This window comes from Lissotriton helveticus, chromosome 9, assembly GCF_964261635.1.
Source record: "Lissotriton helveticus chromosome 9, aLisHel1.1, whole genome shotgun sequence".
NCBI lineage: Eukaryota > Metazoa > Chordata > Amphibia > Caudata > Salamandridae > Lissotriton > Lissotriton helveticus.
In genome coordinates, this window is record NC_136070.1 from 227,084,252 (window position 1) to 227,097,142 (window position 12,891).

General features: G+C 45.2%; 1 protein-coding gene across 1 annotated transcript; it reads right to left on the bottom strand.

Annotated features, from left to right (window-relative positions):
* Window positions 1-550: 550 nt before the first annotated feature.
* CHAC1 (ChaC glutathione specific gamma-glutamylcyclotransferase 1) lies at window positions 551-6,227 on the bottom strand. Its single transcript, XM_078659771.1, has 3 exons — window positions 5,740-6,227; window positions 5,185-5,220; window positions 551-3,848 (listed from the first exon to the last, which is right to left on the bottom strand). Exons 1-3 carry the CDS (start codon window positions 5,917-5,919, stop codon window positions 3,441-3,443), a joined length of 624 nt encoding a protein of 207 aa, XP_078515897.1. The 5' UTR covers window positions 5,920-6,227; the 3' UTR covers window positions 551-3,440.
* Window positions 6,228-12,891: the final 6,664 nt, after the last annotated feature.

The window sequence follows — 12,891 nt, forward strand, 5'->3', positions numbered from 1 at the left end:
ATACCCGCCTGGGATCATGGGCAAAGTCCCACCTATACCCGCCTGGGATCATGGGCTAAGATAAGGCCCACCTATATACACTTGGGAACATGGGCAAAGGTCCACCTATATACACCAGTGATCATGGGCAAAGGCCCACCTATACCCGCCTGGGAACATGGGCAAAGGCCCACCTATACCCACCTGGGATTATGGGCAAAGGCCCACCTATACCCACCTGGGATCATGGGCAAAGGCCCACCTACACCCACTTGGGATCATGGGCAAAGGCCCACCTACACCCACCTGGGATCATGGGCAAAGGCCCACCTATAGCCACCTGGGATCATGGGCAACGACCCACCTATACCCACCTGGGATCATGGGCAAAGGCCCACCTATACCCACCTGGGATCATGGGCAAAGGTCCACCTATCTATAGCACATGTGATCAGGGACAGAGACCCACCTGTACTACCTAGGATGACGGGCACAGGTCTTCCTACTTGCCACACTTCCTCCTTTGGAAACCACTTTATTAATCCAATCCACTCAATAAGGATAGCCACTGTTCCATTTTATAAAAAAAATGTTTTATTTGATCAACGATCATAAACATAATGTAGCTTATAGCAACTGCATTCATACATTACACAAACACACGGCAGTACTGTACTGGATTCTAGATAGTCTATGCACAATGTTCATTTCCTAGTCAAAAAAGGAGAACACTATACAGAAAACACATGTTAAAGTGCTCTTCACACGCATTTATAAACAACTTGGAACTCGTTAGTCAAATTGTATTATCTGTAGACATGAAATGAGGCGGCAATTCTGAGAGCTCGTGGTAAGAATCTGACACTCAGATGAACAGCATTTAGAAAGGCCTAATCGCTGGCAGCAAGCCCTGTCTCAAGAGATACTGTGTGTTCTGCCATCACTGACGGGTGACATTGGCCTGATGCCACCGAGAGGACAAGATGCCCTTCTGAGTATCGAGGGGTGCCAGCTCCATGGGATGGAATGATCTCTCGGGAACAGGCTGGATTGCCAGACTGATCGTCACGTTCCCGCTGGACTCATTTTGTAACTCTGTCAATCTTAGAGCGGGGACAGAAGAGTAAGACATCTTTTACTCCTTCAGATGACGTCTACAAACACCTAAATGCAGAGTTCTCATCTTACTAGATAAGAAATCTGAGTCTGCAGCTACAATTGTAAATCCAGCTAATTGTAAAAAAATGTGGGACTGCACTAACCAGAAAGCATTGGGCTGTGAGCCAAAAATACCCCCACCGGATTTTTTTGTCAGCCACAGGCTTTGTTGACTTGATATCTATGGGGTAGTACAGGGTTCTCCAAAGTCTGTCCTACAGGGCAGGATTCATGCACAATTTTTGGCATATCCCCATTCAGATAAATTAAGTTATCTTAAAAATCTGGCATGGATCCGGCCCTCCAGGACCGACTTTGGAGAACCTTGGTGTAGTATTTCAAGTACTCACAATCTGAACAAGAACCTACGGCAGGAAGGAAATGTACGGTAAGAAGTCGAGAGGTACCCATCTGCTTCATGGGAAATCTTTTATTTAGGAAGGAAATGTACACCAAACATTGCTCTAGTTATGTCTGTCAGGATATATTGTGGTTATCACATGGATAAGCAAACAGGAAGCGTCGGCTTGACATACTGTAGTGTACTACAGATAGAAGGTGCAGAAGGAATGTCTGACGTAAATATAGTCAGTGCCATCTGACACAGTGAGAGCCTTGTCATTATCCCTTTAAAGAATAACAGGCTCTTAGCAGCAAATACCCCCTTCCAGGCTTCCCTTAATGATTTCAAACCGTTTTCAGGCCTACTTTCTACACACCAAGAACCGCCCTGCTCTGCCACAGGGTCATTCTATGCCAGTCGTGAGTCTATAATCCCCTCCAAAGGCATAAGGACATGAAATGGTATGCAACGTTGGCAAAGGATAAGCAATTCCCTTATGCATTGGGTAAAGAAACATACCAATTAATAAGGTCAGTTACATGTGACGTCGGGTGGGTCTGTCGAGATTCATGAGTCGAAAGATGTTCTGGACCCTGACACAAAGTCATATAAAGGTAAAGCACGAAAGGAAGAGAAAACAAAATAATGAGCACAAACAGTCATTGTTTTGTACCTTTAAGGACCTTTTCAGGCTTTCCTTGGTCCACCAACATATAAGTGCTATTAAGAACCTGTTCTAGACCTTGCTTTCAAAGCATATGAAGTCAATTTATATTTCCTTTAATGCAATAATACTATCATTTTCAAGTTTGGTAACACAATTATCAATTTGTGGTATTACCACAGCCTTACTAAAACATGTCTAAATAAAGGCCTTGAACTTGGTTTACTATAACTGTAACTTGTTTTAAAATGTGCAAATGATCTTGTTCGCAGGCCTAGGGTTTATGGTTATTGCAGTGAAACCGATTCAGTACTGAAGAATGAACCGCTTTGAAACAGAGAAAGACATAATTGAAAGCATCATATATACCACCAGTGCCAACAATTTGCCCACTGCCTCGCAGATCACATTATGAACTAATGGCCTTGTAGGTTGCAGAGTAGCCACAGAATCATAAAGAATACCTGGGTGGACCATTTTGAGGAAAGGGCAGGGCCAGCAACCAAACTGAGCAGACCTGATATCTTCATGGTGCTGCTTGCACACAAAAACATAAAATAAATAAAATACAGGTTTAAATAATAACACTCAATACGTTCACACAATTCAAGTGACAACCATTAGACTTTGTGTGTAATTTGGCAAACAGAACATCCAACCGAAGATGGGGCTTTTGCACAAAAGTCAGGGTTTGCCGAACAAGCGGCAGAATTTCAATGTCCAAGAAGCAGGCCCCTGATCAACAGAATGCAAGGAGAGCTGAATCAAGTACGGAGGTAGAGTAAATAATAGACTTTTAATGCCCAGCAGCACAGGGAAGGCCTGCTCACCTGGACCGCTGCGCAAAAGGGAGAAAAATCATAACAGAATGACAGCAGTGAAAGAATAACGCTGTAGGTGTGACAGTCAGTATTACATCTCACGGAGGTAACCATTGAAATTCGCCTCCAGGCCTCTGCAAGTCTTCCTGGCAAAGTCTGTTTTACACTAGGCTCTTTGGTGCAATCAGATGTTATCTTAGTGCACCATTTAACATCCCATTGCTCTGATCCTCATACTCCAGAGGTGCCAATAATAGACCGAAGAAGACCGGATCTATGCCAGATGTTCAGGATAGCAACAAAAAATAAGTTTGCATACAGTGAGGCTAAACAGAACCCTATATAATCAGTGGCTTTGGGAAATCTGGTCCTCCTGTAGCTATATTGAACACCTGCAGCATAACCTGTGACAATGAGGTGTAGTGATCACTGGTTCTTGAGCCGGGCCTGTGCTACCAGTAGGCCCCTGCGCCTTTCAGCAGAGGAGTGACATAGGGTCATCGGGACTGTAGAGGCAGGGCAGGATAGAGACGAGGGCTTCTTCTACCTGGAAGAGGTGCTTGTCCTCCGCCTCGGGGCAGAAGAAGCGCATAAAGTCTGCCAGCCGCAGCAGATACTCAATGTTGTGGCCGGAGCGCCCACTGGACACGATGATCTGGGCGGCAATGTCCTCCTCTGGGGCAGGGCCCAGGTAGATGGGGTTGAAGGGTGTGGCGATGAAGACCAGTGCCAGGACAGCATCCTCCTCCTGCCCGTCCTGTGGGTAGAAGTTCACCAGCTTGGTGATGTAGCCTCCCAGGACGGATTCGCGGATGTTGAGGTATTCCAGGGAGGCCTCGATCTGTTCACCACGCACCTCGTAGCCGACGCCCCATGTGCAGGCCTGGAATGGAAAATACAGCGAGAGGTCAATTCATGGCCATACTCCACGACATAGGAAAAACAGGAAATGAGGTACATGTTCCTCTCTGACATAAAAATAAGGACCCTGGCAGCTGAAAGTACTTCCTAAAAGCCATAGATTGTAGAGGCAGGCAACCCCACATTCGGCGATATGTGTGACTTAGCAACGGTACTAGCCCGAAAGCCCCAGCTGTTCCATGCCAGTGTAAGTAACTCTTCCAGTCCTGGTTTTCTTTGCAGCCTTGGTAGTGAAGTCCTGCATTTACAACGTGAAAGCATAACAACAAGTCTTAGATTTCACGAGAACACCAAATCCGGATGAATACTCACAGCTGACACATGGTCTGTTCCTACGATCTAGCAACGTCTGATGTCGTAATGCTTACGTATGAATGAACCACGCTGTTATTCACGAGACAGACGTTGCATTGCACAAGATGGCTGTTTTCCTTCCCTTAAATGGCTGTAGATAAGTTTCCACTGAAAGTTTGAAACTGATACGCAACCTGGGATTTCCCTTTGCTTTTGAGTCTAATTAAAGGCTGATTTGCACGAGTTTTAATGGTACATACTGCCAAAACATGAATGTCCTGAGCTAGGGTAAACACTCGTTGTAGAGCGCACTGAACCGGAATCCGTCCTCGGGTCTTGGCTACGCAGAAATGAGATTCATTGCTGCCATTGTTTCTATGCAACATGTACCGAACTTGGAGACATTAGCTATGCGGTGCCCAGGCGCGGTGCCAGGCTCTGACGTCAGGGGATCAGACTCCCCGAGCAGTGTTCACGGTGTCTAAGGTTTGCAGCCTTGCGGGCATGCAGCCAGAGCATACTGCGTTCTACCCTGCCATCTCTGACGCATGCCTGCGGTGTTTACATGGGCACCGCACCGCACATGCTGCCACGGGGCCTGAATTCTAATCTCGGCCATATATTTAGGCCCAAGCGTGTGAGCCTGGGCGTATCTCGCTTTCCTCGGTATGCTAAACATAAGACGTGCCTCTCTCTGGAGTGATTCAAATCTTTAACTTTGGTTCAAATCTTGATACAGAATATTCTGACATCCCAGCTACCCAATAGCGCCTGTTGCCTTTTTTTCAGTAGTGCGTGCCACCTCTTGCACACTCCCTCGTGCATTCACTCACCAGCACATGTATTGTAAACCTTCCTCCCCCTTCTGCAACACTAGCAACCCCACGCAGTGAGGGCGGATGTGCACATCAGCAGAGTGCCACTCATCTGCAGACTCTAGCGCTTGGAATGCTAACGGCACCAGAGTGGCATGCACTGGTTGAATGACTGGAGGGTGTACTTACATCATAGTCCTCGTGCAGCGTCACCACGCGGCCAGGCTGAGGAGGGAAGGAAACGAGAGGTAAGTTCACTGGGCTCGGGCCAAACCAAGGCAATCACATGTTAACAGCGCAGCAAAGCTAAAAAGCAAGGCTATGAAATGAGAAAATGCTGCGTAGCAGATTCACACAGACACTATGGGGATATTTAAGATGTAGATGCATAATAAAAAAAACATTACTCGTCCATGAATGAATAAAATATTTCATAATTATAGTCGACTAAAAGAAGTGCATGTGCAAAGCACAATACACGGAGCATAGAGGCTGTAAATACAGCGCAGGAACAAGGACTTTCTGGCAATGCAGAATTTAGAGTTCTATTGCAAGTATGGAACCAACCCACAGCCAAATCAGCCCATATTAATGCTGTTATTTCACTGATAAACCAATATTTAAAGGTACAGTGCCCACCGGCGTAAACACCTTGCTGCTGCATCAGTAACATGCCACGCATGTGCGGCCCTGCAACAAGCGGCTCTAGGTAGGTATAGCTTGCCCACTGCACCTGTCACTTACCATCTCGTCACTGCCCCGGTGGAAGGTGTCTCCCTGCCAGAACTTCCGGCTGTACCCCTGAATGAAGCCCACCCTGCTGGTGGTGAACTCGAAGTCGGGCTTCCAGACCAGGGAGCCGTACCCGAAGATCCAGAGGGCGCTGCCTGGCATCTGAATGGAGGTGGCATCAGCTGGCTCCATGGCAGTGGTGGGCACAGGTGTTGCCGGGGGCGCGGCAGGCTGGGGTCTCTCGGGGAGAGGATGCTAGGAAGGGCTCCGGCTGCTTCCCTTGGCTGTCACCAGCACTGAGGCTGCCGAGAGGTAAGGATGGGGGTGATCAGATGGTGTTTCCCGCAATTCTGCTTTCGGGGACCACTTTCTACTCACAGGCATTAGATTAACGTGGGAAGGTACTACTGTAGAGAGAGTCCGCCGGATTGATCTTGTCACCCCCTTGCAATCGTGTGCGGCAAACCCCTGCCCGCGCCGCTTCTTATTTCTGGGTACCCCTCGGGTCTTCCCACTGCACGGCCTACTAATGATTAATTAGCCAATCGGGCAGCGTTCCGACATCCTCTTCTATCCAATCACAAGCTCTCGGATTAGAATCAGGGCAGGGTTTGCTGCCCCCGCCCATTTTTCCAGGCAGGGAGAGCAATGGTTGGCTAATACGAGCATTCTTGTGAGAGGGAAAGTCTCGCGTTTATTGGTTACCTGGGCGGATACGCCTGTCGATCACTGCTGGCATGATGCAACTGCTAAGCGGTGTTTCAGAGAGCTCTGAGGAAGCGGCAAGCAGAGCCCGAATTGCATCAGACAGAGAGCAGGGCTGCGGCTGGTGTATCACTGAGCAAGCCGAGCTCCGAAACTGGGATACACCTAGGTACACTCAGAGACCCAAACCCCAAGTGCAAACAAATGAAATACTTTTTCCGGCTTTAGCACGTTTAATAAAAAAATAAAACAAATTTTAGAACGAAGGAGATGTGCGCAGGATTCATTCAGGTGTGCCTTCATAAAATACATGTGCAACTTATTGTGTTTAACAGACGTAATATTTCGGACAGAAATGCATATTACATATAACCGCACATGCATACACGGCAATACTCCGGATTAAGGACGGAAACTACTGAATGTAATTAGGAAATTAATTTCCTCTGACTTTCTTCTAAATTTGTCGGATGTTGACAAGTATGCATGGCATAGTAAGTGGAGAGGGTGGTTAGCACAACCAGGCTGAGATGTTAACAGAGAATTATTGGTGCCCAGTATGAAAAAAACCCCAGAAGAAAGATATTTTAATGTAAGGCTATAACATAAAGACATAAAACAAAATGCACATATGCACTGCTGCAGCTGCACGCGAGCACACACAATTACTCCGCGTACGCTTTATGGTTTGTAAATGATGCAATCTGGAAGAAGCGAGGATTAGGGGCTCTGGACCGAGCTTTGGGAGGCGCTGGCAGAAACATTTTGCCATTGCATCAGCAGCTACAGACGACTGTTTTTACTACTCCGTATAAAGAAGCTGGTACTCACTGCAACATTTTGACCAATGTTCCTTGCTCACGTTTGCATGTAAAACTTGGTCCTTCTCTTCCTGTGCATAACCGGGGCCGGCTCTAGGGCGGTGCGATCGGTGCCACCGCACAGGATGCTGACTTTGGGTGGGGCGCCATGTTTATTGTTTTCAAAGCACCTGATGCCACGTTTCTTGACCCAGCAATCTTCAAGCATCGATAAAAATGTCACGATAACTACGGTGATTAATGTTCTTTCTGGAGAAAGACCGGAGCCTTATCTGGAAGTGGAAGTTTTGACTCATCATAGCCCGGAAGGTTAACTATGCCTGCTCCAAGAACTTGTCTCATTCAGATCACATAGTGCATACACTATAAATAAGCCAATGGGTTAAGGCTTTTGTCAGAGAGGTCCTTTTGTTACTTGCAGTTTAAAAGTTAAAATCCTAATATAGAGCAGTGAGGTATTAACTGTCACCAAAGAGCTGCATGCAAACTGCAAGGAATATATTACAGTTACATATTTTTTTGCCCCGTTTTTCCTTCTCCTAAAATCGCAAAAAGGGTTCATTTGGGTAGAAATCAAGTCGTCTTATTAAAGTAAACTTCTAACAATGGTGTTACATTTTAAATTCTGAATTTGTGCTTTTCCAGACCAAGGACTCTTAAGCTATACTGCCTACTAGTATGGATGACATGTGACTCCTCCACCTTGTAGACCTCTGTCTTATGACACATTTCCTATGCACTGATTTACACACATATGATTGTCTCTATGCAATGTATGTGTGATGTAAAGTGTTCTGACACCTTAAACTGGTATGAAACTAAATTAATCTAAAAGACAGAGGTTATGGAGACTTGGGGGTTATTATCAAATGGTGGTCGTGAGGGAATCCGTAGCGAGGTGGTCATGGGGGGAGGGCGCCAACAAACATTGTTGCATAGGGCACCACCAGGACTAAAGCCGGCCCTGATACCCGCCAGCTGCCCAACAGCAATCTTTATTTTACATATTTCACAAATCAGTGCGCTGTTGCCATGTCCATTTCACCATAGAACAAGAGAATGAATAACCCAATGAAGGGTCTCTCCGTGGTTTTTGGCCTCTCTCGATTCTAAAAGAAAAAAAAAAAAAAAAAGAACGCAGTGAAAGTCTTTATAAATTGTTTACAAAACGTCTTATCTTTAAGGTTCATTTTATAAAACCTTGCCAACCAGTGGTCATGTTCTATATAATTTTCAACAGGTTCAAAAAGGAACAAATCTATTCTGACCACTTTTGACTGCTTGTCTGATATGGAATGAAGCACACATCCATCCGAGTTTACTCATCTACGTTCAGTGCTGCGAGGAATGCGGCTGCATTACGTAAAATGGATTTTTTTTGCACTGTGCCAAATTTACAAAGATAATGACATCGCCTGAGCAGACTAAAAAGAATGAGCGATGTATGTGCAGCACTGCACAGATGTTAATAGTACCGCACAACTGCATCAAAAAAGTTCAAAATACTGAAATGGTGTTGGAAAGCTGATTGGGTGTGAAAACAAGACAAATGAAAATCTAAAAAATGGCTAAATCTGGGAGACATGAGTGGGCCCTAAGGAACTAGAAAACCTACAGCACCGATGGGTGGGAGAGAAAGGTGAAATTAATTGTGGAGAAGGTATAAATACTCTAACTGCCGAGAAAAGCAACTTGTGGAACGACATTGCCAGTGCTGAGGCACCCACAAGGAGGATTGTGGGGGAACGGAGTCAGTGCTTGCTTGACATGAATCGTCACACAAAGGAAAAGCTTGTGCAAAATCACAAAGCAGCACTGGCTACACGTCGTGGACCAGAACTCCATGCACAACTCACAGCCACTGATGAGGGGTCACATCTGTAATTGCTTCAGAGTTGAGGTGCAGGGTCCCATGGCAGGACGCTGCATATCCAGATGAAGAGTCAATCATAGGTAAGCAATGCAGCATACAACACTGCGCATCTAAGCACTCACATGGTCACATTGAAGAATAGTTCCAGTTCAAGTTTTTATTTGAGATTTAGATCCAACAATGAGATCTACAATGAAGTGATCAAAATTACATCCATTAGTACAACTGCAAAAAAAAGCAAAAAAATGAAAAACATGTTATAACACATTAGTTCATTAACTGGACAGTTTATCATCTCCATTACAGCTATTGCTGTTGTAATACCATATTTTTTGAAAAGTGGTTTTAAAAATCTCTGTTTGTAAATATTTAAGGCAGGTCCAGCATATACAAGGAGATGATGGGTGGATCAGCACAAGTAGAATTGACTACATTTTGATTAAAGCGGAGTTTTGGTCGCTACTTGTGGACATGATAATTATAGCCCGCCCCGAGAGTGACCATAACCCGCTGGTCGCTAGCCTGAAACTTGATGGCAGTCAGAGGGGCAATAGGGACTCCGAATGTGCTACAGCGGAAGCTTATTTAACAAATGACAAGCGCAGGGTTCGGTGGTATAGAGTAGTTGATGACCTAGGATCACTAGATTTAATATCTCAGAAAGTCTCCTCCACCTTGTGTGCTTTCCAGGCTTTGGTTGACTCTGGGGACCACCTTGCACATATAAGTTTGCTTCATGAGCAGCTTTTTATTTCTTTAAAATCATTATTCTCCAAAAGCCATAAACCTGGGAAAAAACCCGTCCCTACATCGAGGAAAAATTGGTACAATAAATCTTGTCGGCAGTCTTATAGCTTTTTAGTTAAAGCTGTAAGTTCTCGGGTTCTAAGTGACATCAGGTTAGCCAGGTTAGAATATAAAAAAGTCCAAAAAATTGCAAAGAAAGAATGGGTTGACCATTATTGGTCTGTGCTCTTGGAGGTTAGCAAGGCCGGGAATCAGAATAAGTTCTGGCAGATTATCAAATGGGGTAGCTCCACAGACTCCCAAGTCCCAGTGAATCATGTGCCAGTGGAAGTTTGGGTTGATTACTTTGAATCACAGTTTAGGTGTCCCGACCTTACATCGGACATTGTTGTAGAATCTATACCCCTTATGACATATAGTCCGTGTCTAACCTGTATGTTTACCAACAAGGATGTAGAGATTGCGTTGGGATCGGTTCAGGCAGGGAAGGCCCCCGGCATGGACTGTATCCCCGCGGATCTATTTAAATATGACCCCTCAAATTGGGTGCCATACTTTACCATATTAGCTAACGCCATTGTAAATGGGGCTCCCATTCCGGATTCCTGGCGAGGGGCGGAAATCTTACCCATATTTAAAAAAGGGGATCGGTCCGGACCTGGGAACTATCGCCCCATCAGCCTAATAGACGCAACACAGACATTTTATGCGAGGATGGTGTTGTCTAGAATCCATGCTTGGATGGATCTTGAGAATGTTTTATCTCCCATGCAGGCTGGGTTTAGACCCTGTGTCAGTACCATCGACCAGGTGCTTAGATTCTTATTAATCTATTGGAAGGTTGTTACCCTGGGTGGAGGAGTTATCTATGCGGCATTCGTAGATCTCAAGTCAGCTTTCGATCTCGTCCCTAGACATAAGTTATGGGACACCTTGAGAACTATGGGAATGCCGCATGATTTGCTGGATATTGTTGTACGCCTTCATGAGGGCAATTTTGCCCAGGTAAGATGGGGTATGCAGGGGGAGGTCACCAAGAAATTCACTGTTACCCGTGGGGTTCGCCAGGGGTGTGTACTTGCACCAACGTTGTTCCTGTTATTTATTAACAGGGTCGTGCAGTATTTTGCGAACACTCCAACAGACGCCCCGGCCCTAGGCGGAGATAAATTTCCACTTCTTATCTTTGCAGATGACACCCCCATCCTCTCTAAAACGCAGAATGGGCTTCAAAGTGCCTTAGATAGATTTGAGGTATTCTGTATACACAATGACCTTCAGGTTAACGTAAGCAAAACTAAATTTATGGTATTTTTCCAAAAGCAAACCAATGAAGGGTAGGGTTAGCATGAATGGTCAAGTGTTAGAGCAGGTGGAGTCCATGACCTTCCTTGGGATGGTTTTGGAAAGTAGACTTAGATGGAAAGTGCAGTTTAATGCACTTTCTTTAAAGTTTGCGCAATTGACCGGGTGTTTGATCAAGGAGCAGAGATCCTCTCTCACGAAAAGGATTGGTCCAGTACTAAAAGTATATAACGCTAAAATTAGTTCGGCCATTCTGTATGGCGCGGACTTATGGGGCCATGCGGATCTCTCTGCTTTGGTCAAGATTCAATATAAATTTTTGCGCAACTTGGTTGGCCTGCCCCCTTCTAGTCCTATGATACCTCTGCTAACTGACTTAGGCTGCCATTCTTTTGATGAAGTTGCCCGGTTTAGGACTGTTGCTTTGTGGAGGAGAATATGGACTACCCCTGAACTAGCCCGATTTGCTAATGAAATTGATGAGCTAAGATCCATACTAGGCTCAGGTAACATCCCTTGGTTTAGAACTGTAAGATCTATCCTGGAAAATATGGGCCTTGGTCAACTTTGGCATGTGCCGGACATTAGTATTTTTCCTTCAAAAAGGGATTTTAAAGCATTATATTGGGCGTCCCTTCGAAATAAACTTGTTACTCAGTCTAATCTTCCCACTTTGACCGGTAGATTTCTGACACATAAATTGGATCCTTCATTGGAGGATTATTGGGAACTTATCACAAAGAGTAGCGACAGAAAATTATACCACCCATTTAGAATTGGGTCGCTGCCAGTAAGATCCTTTACATCCAAATGGCGGGGGCAGTCTAATTAATTTTGTCCTTGGTGTAGGGACTCAAAAGAAACCATAGGTCATGTTCTTTTTGTGTGCATAGCCTACAGATCGCCCCGGCTAAAGTGGTTGAAATCAATTTGTAAAATCTTAGAAACCCGGGTGGCGCAGGAAGAAGTTTGGCTGTTGAGGATCAATACATCTGACCTTGTGGCAATTTCGGTTGCCAAATTTCTGGGGTGGATGTGGATTATTAGAGTAGGCACCCATATGTTAATTGATTGAATTAATGATTTTACTATTATCTCTTCTTCTTACGTCTTTTCCCTGATTTAATACTGTTTTATTAATTGTGGTTATTTATGATGCATATTATAATGTCTTATGTGATAATATTGTGGTATTTTTATATTACTATTTTATTCTCCTGTGGTATACCCTGCTATGGATGTCTTTTATGATGAAATATTCGAATAAAGATGTTTGAACTGAACTGATGGGTGGATCGCTGAAACTTTTCAGACACTCACCCCCAGTCACAGATCTGGGTTGAATCCATCATCGTTCTTTAGCTCACTTTGCCACCCCAGTTCAGACCCAGCCATATGCAAATCAGTCTTGACCCTGTGCCTCATGGAACAGCCCATACTAAACTGCCAAGCTAGGTCTTCCTGGACCAGAAACAAGCATCCTGGGACCGGTTTCGGGGTAGCACCCTCATCAGCCAGGCTACCTTGAATCCAGTGGCAAAGTGAGCAATGCACCCATGTCTGGGCATACCCTGCCAACTTAGGGAGAACAAAGCAAACACAAGGAGTTGATGGGAGGACCTGGCCTGGCAGTTCGAGCTGAGCTGTTTCAATGGGGAGCAGGGTCAAGACTGATTTGCATATGACTGGGTTCAAACTGGAATGGAAAAGGGA

Bases quoted from the DNA above. Each gene is read 5' to 3' on its own strand.
- CHAC1 (XM_078659771.1), bottom strand. From the start codon at position 5,919: ATGGAGCCAGCTGATGCCACCTCCATTCAGATGCCAGGCAGCGCCCTC. The intron at 5,221-5,739 runs GTAAGTGACAGG...TTCCCTCCTCAG, and splicing joins ACCGGGGCAGTGACGAGATG to CCTGGCCGCGTGGTGACGCT. The intron at 3,849-5,184 runs GTAAGTACACCC...TTTCCATTCCAG, and splicing joins CGCTGCACGAGGACTATGAT to GCCTGCACATGGGGCGTCGG.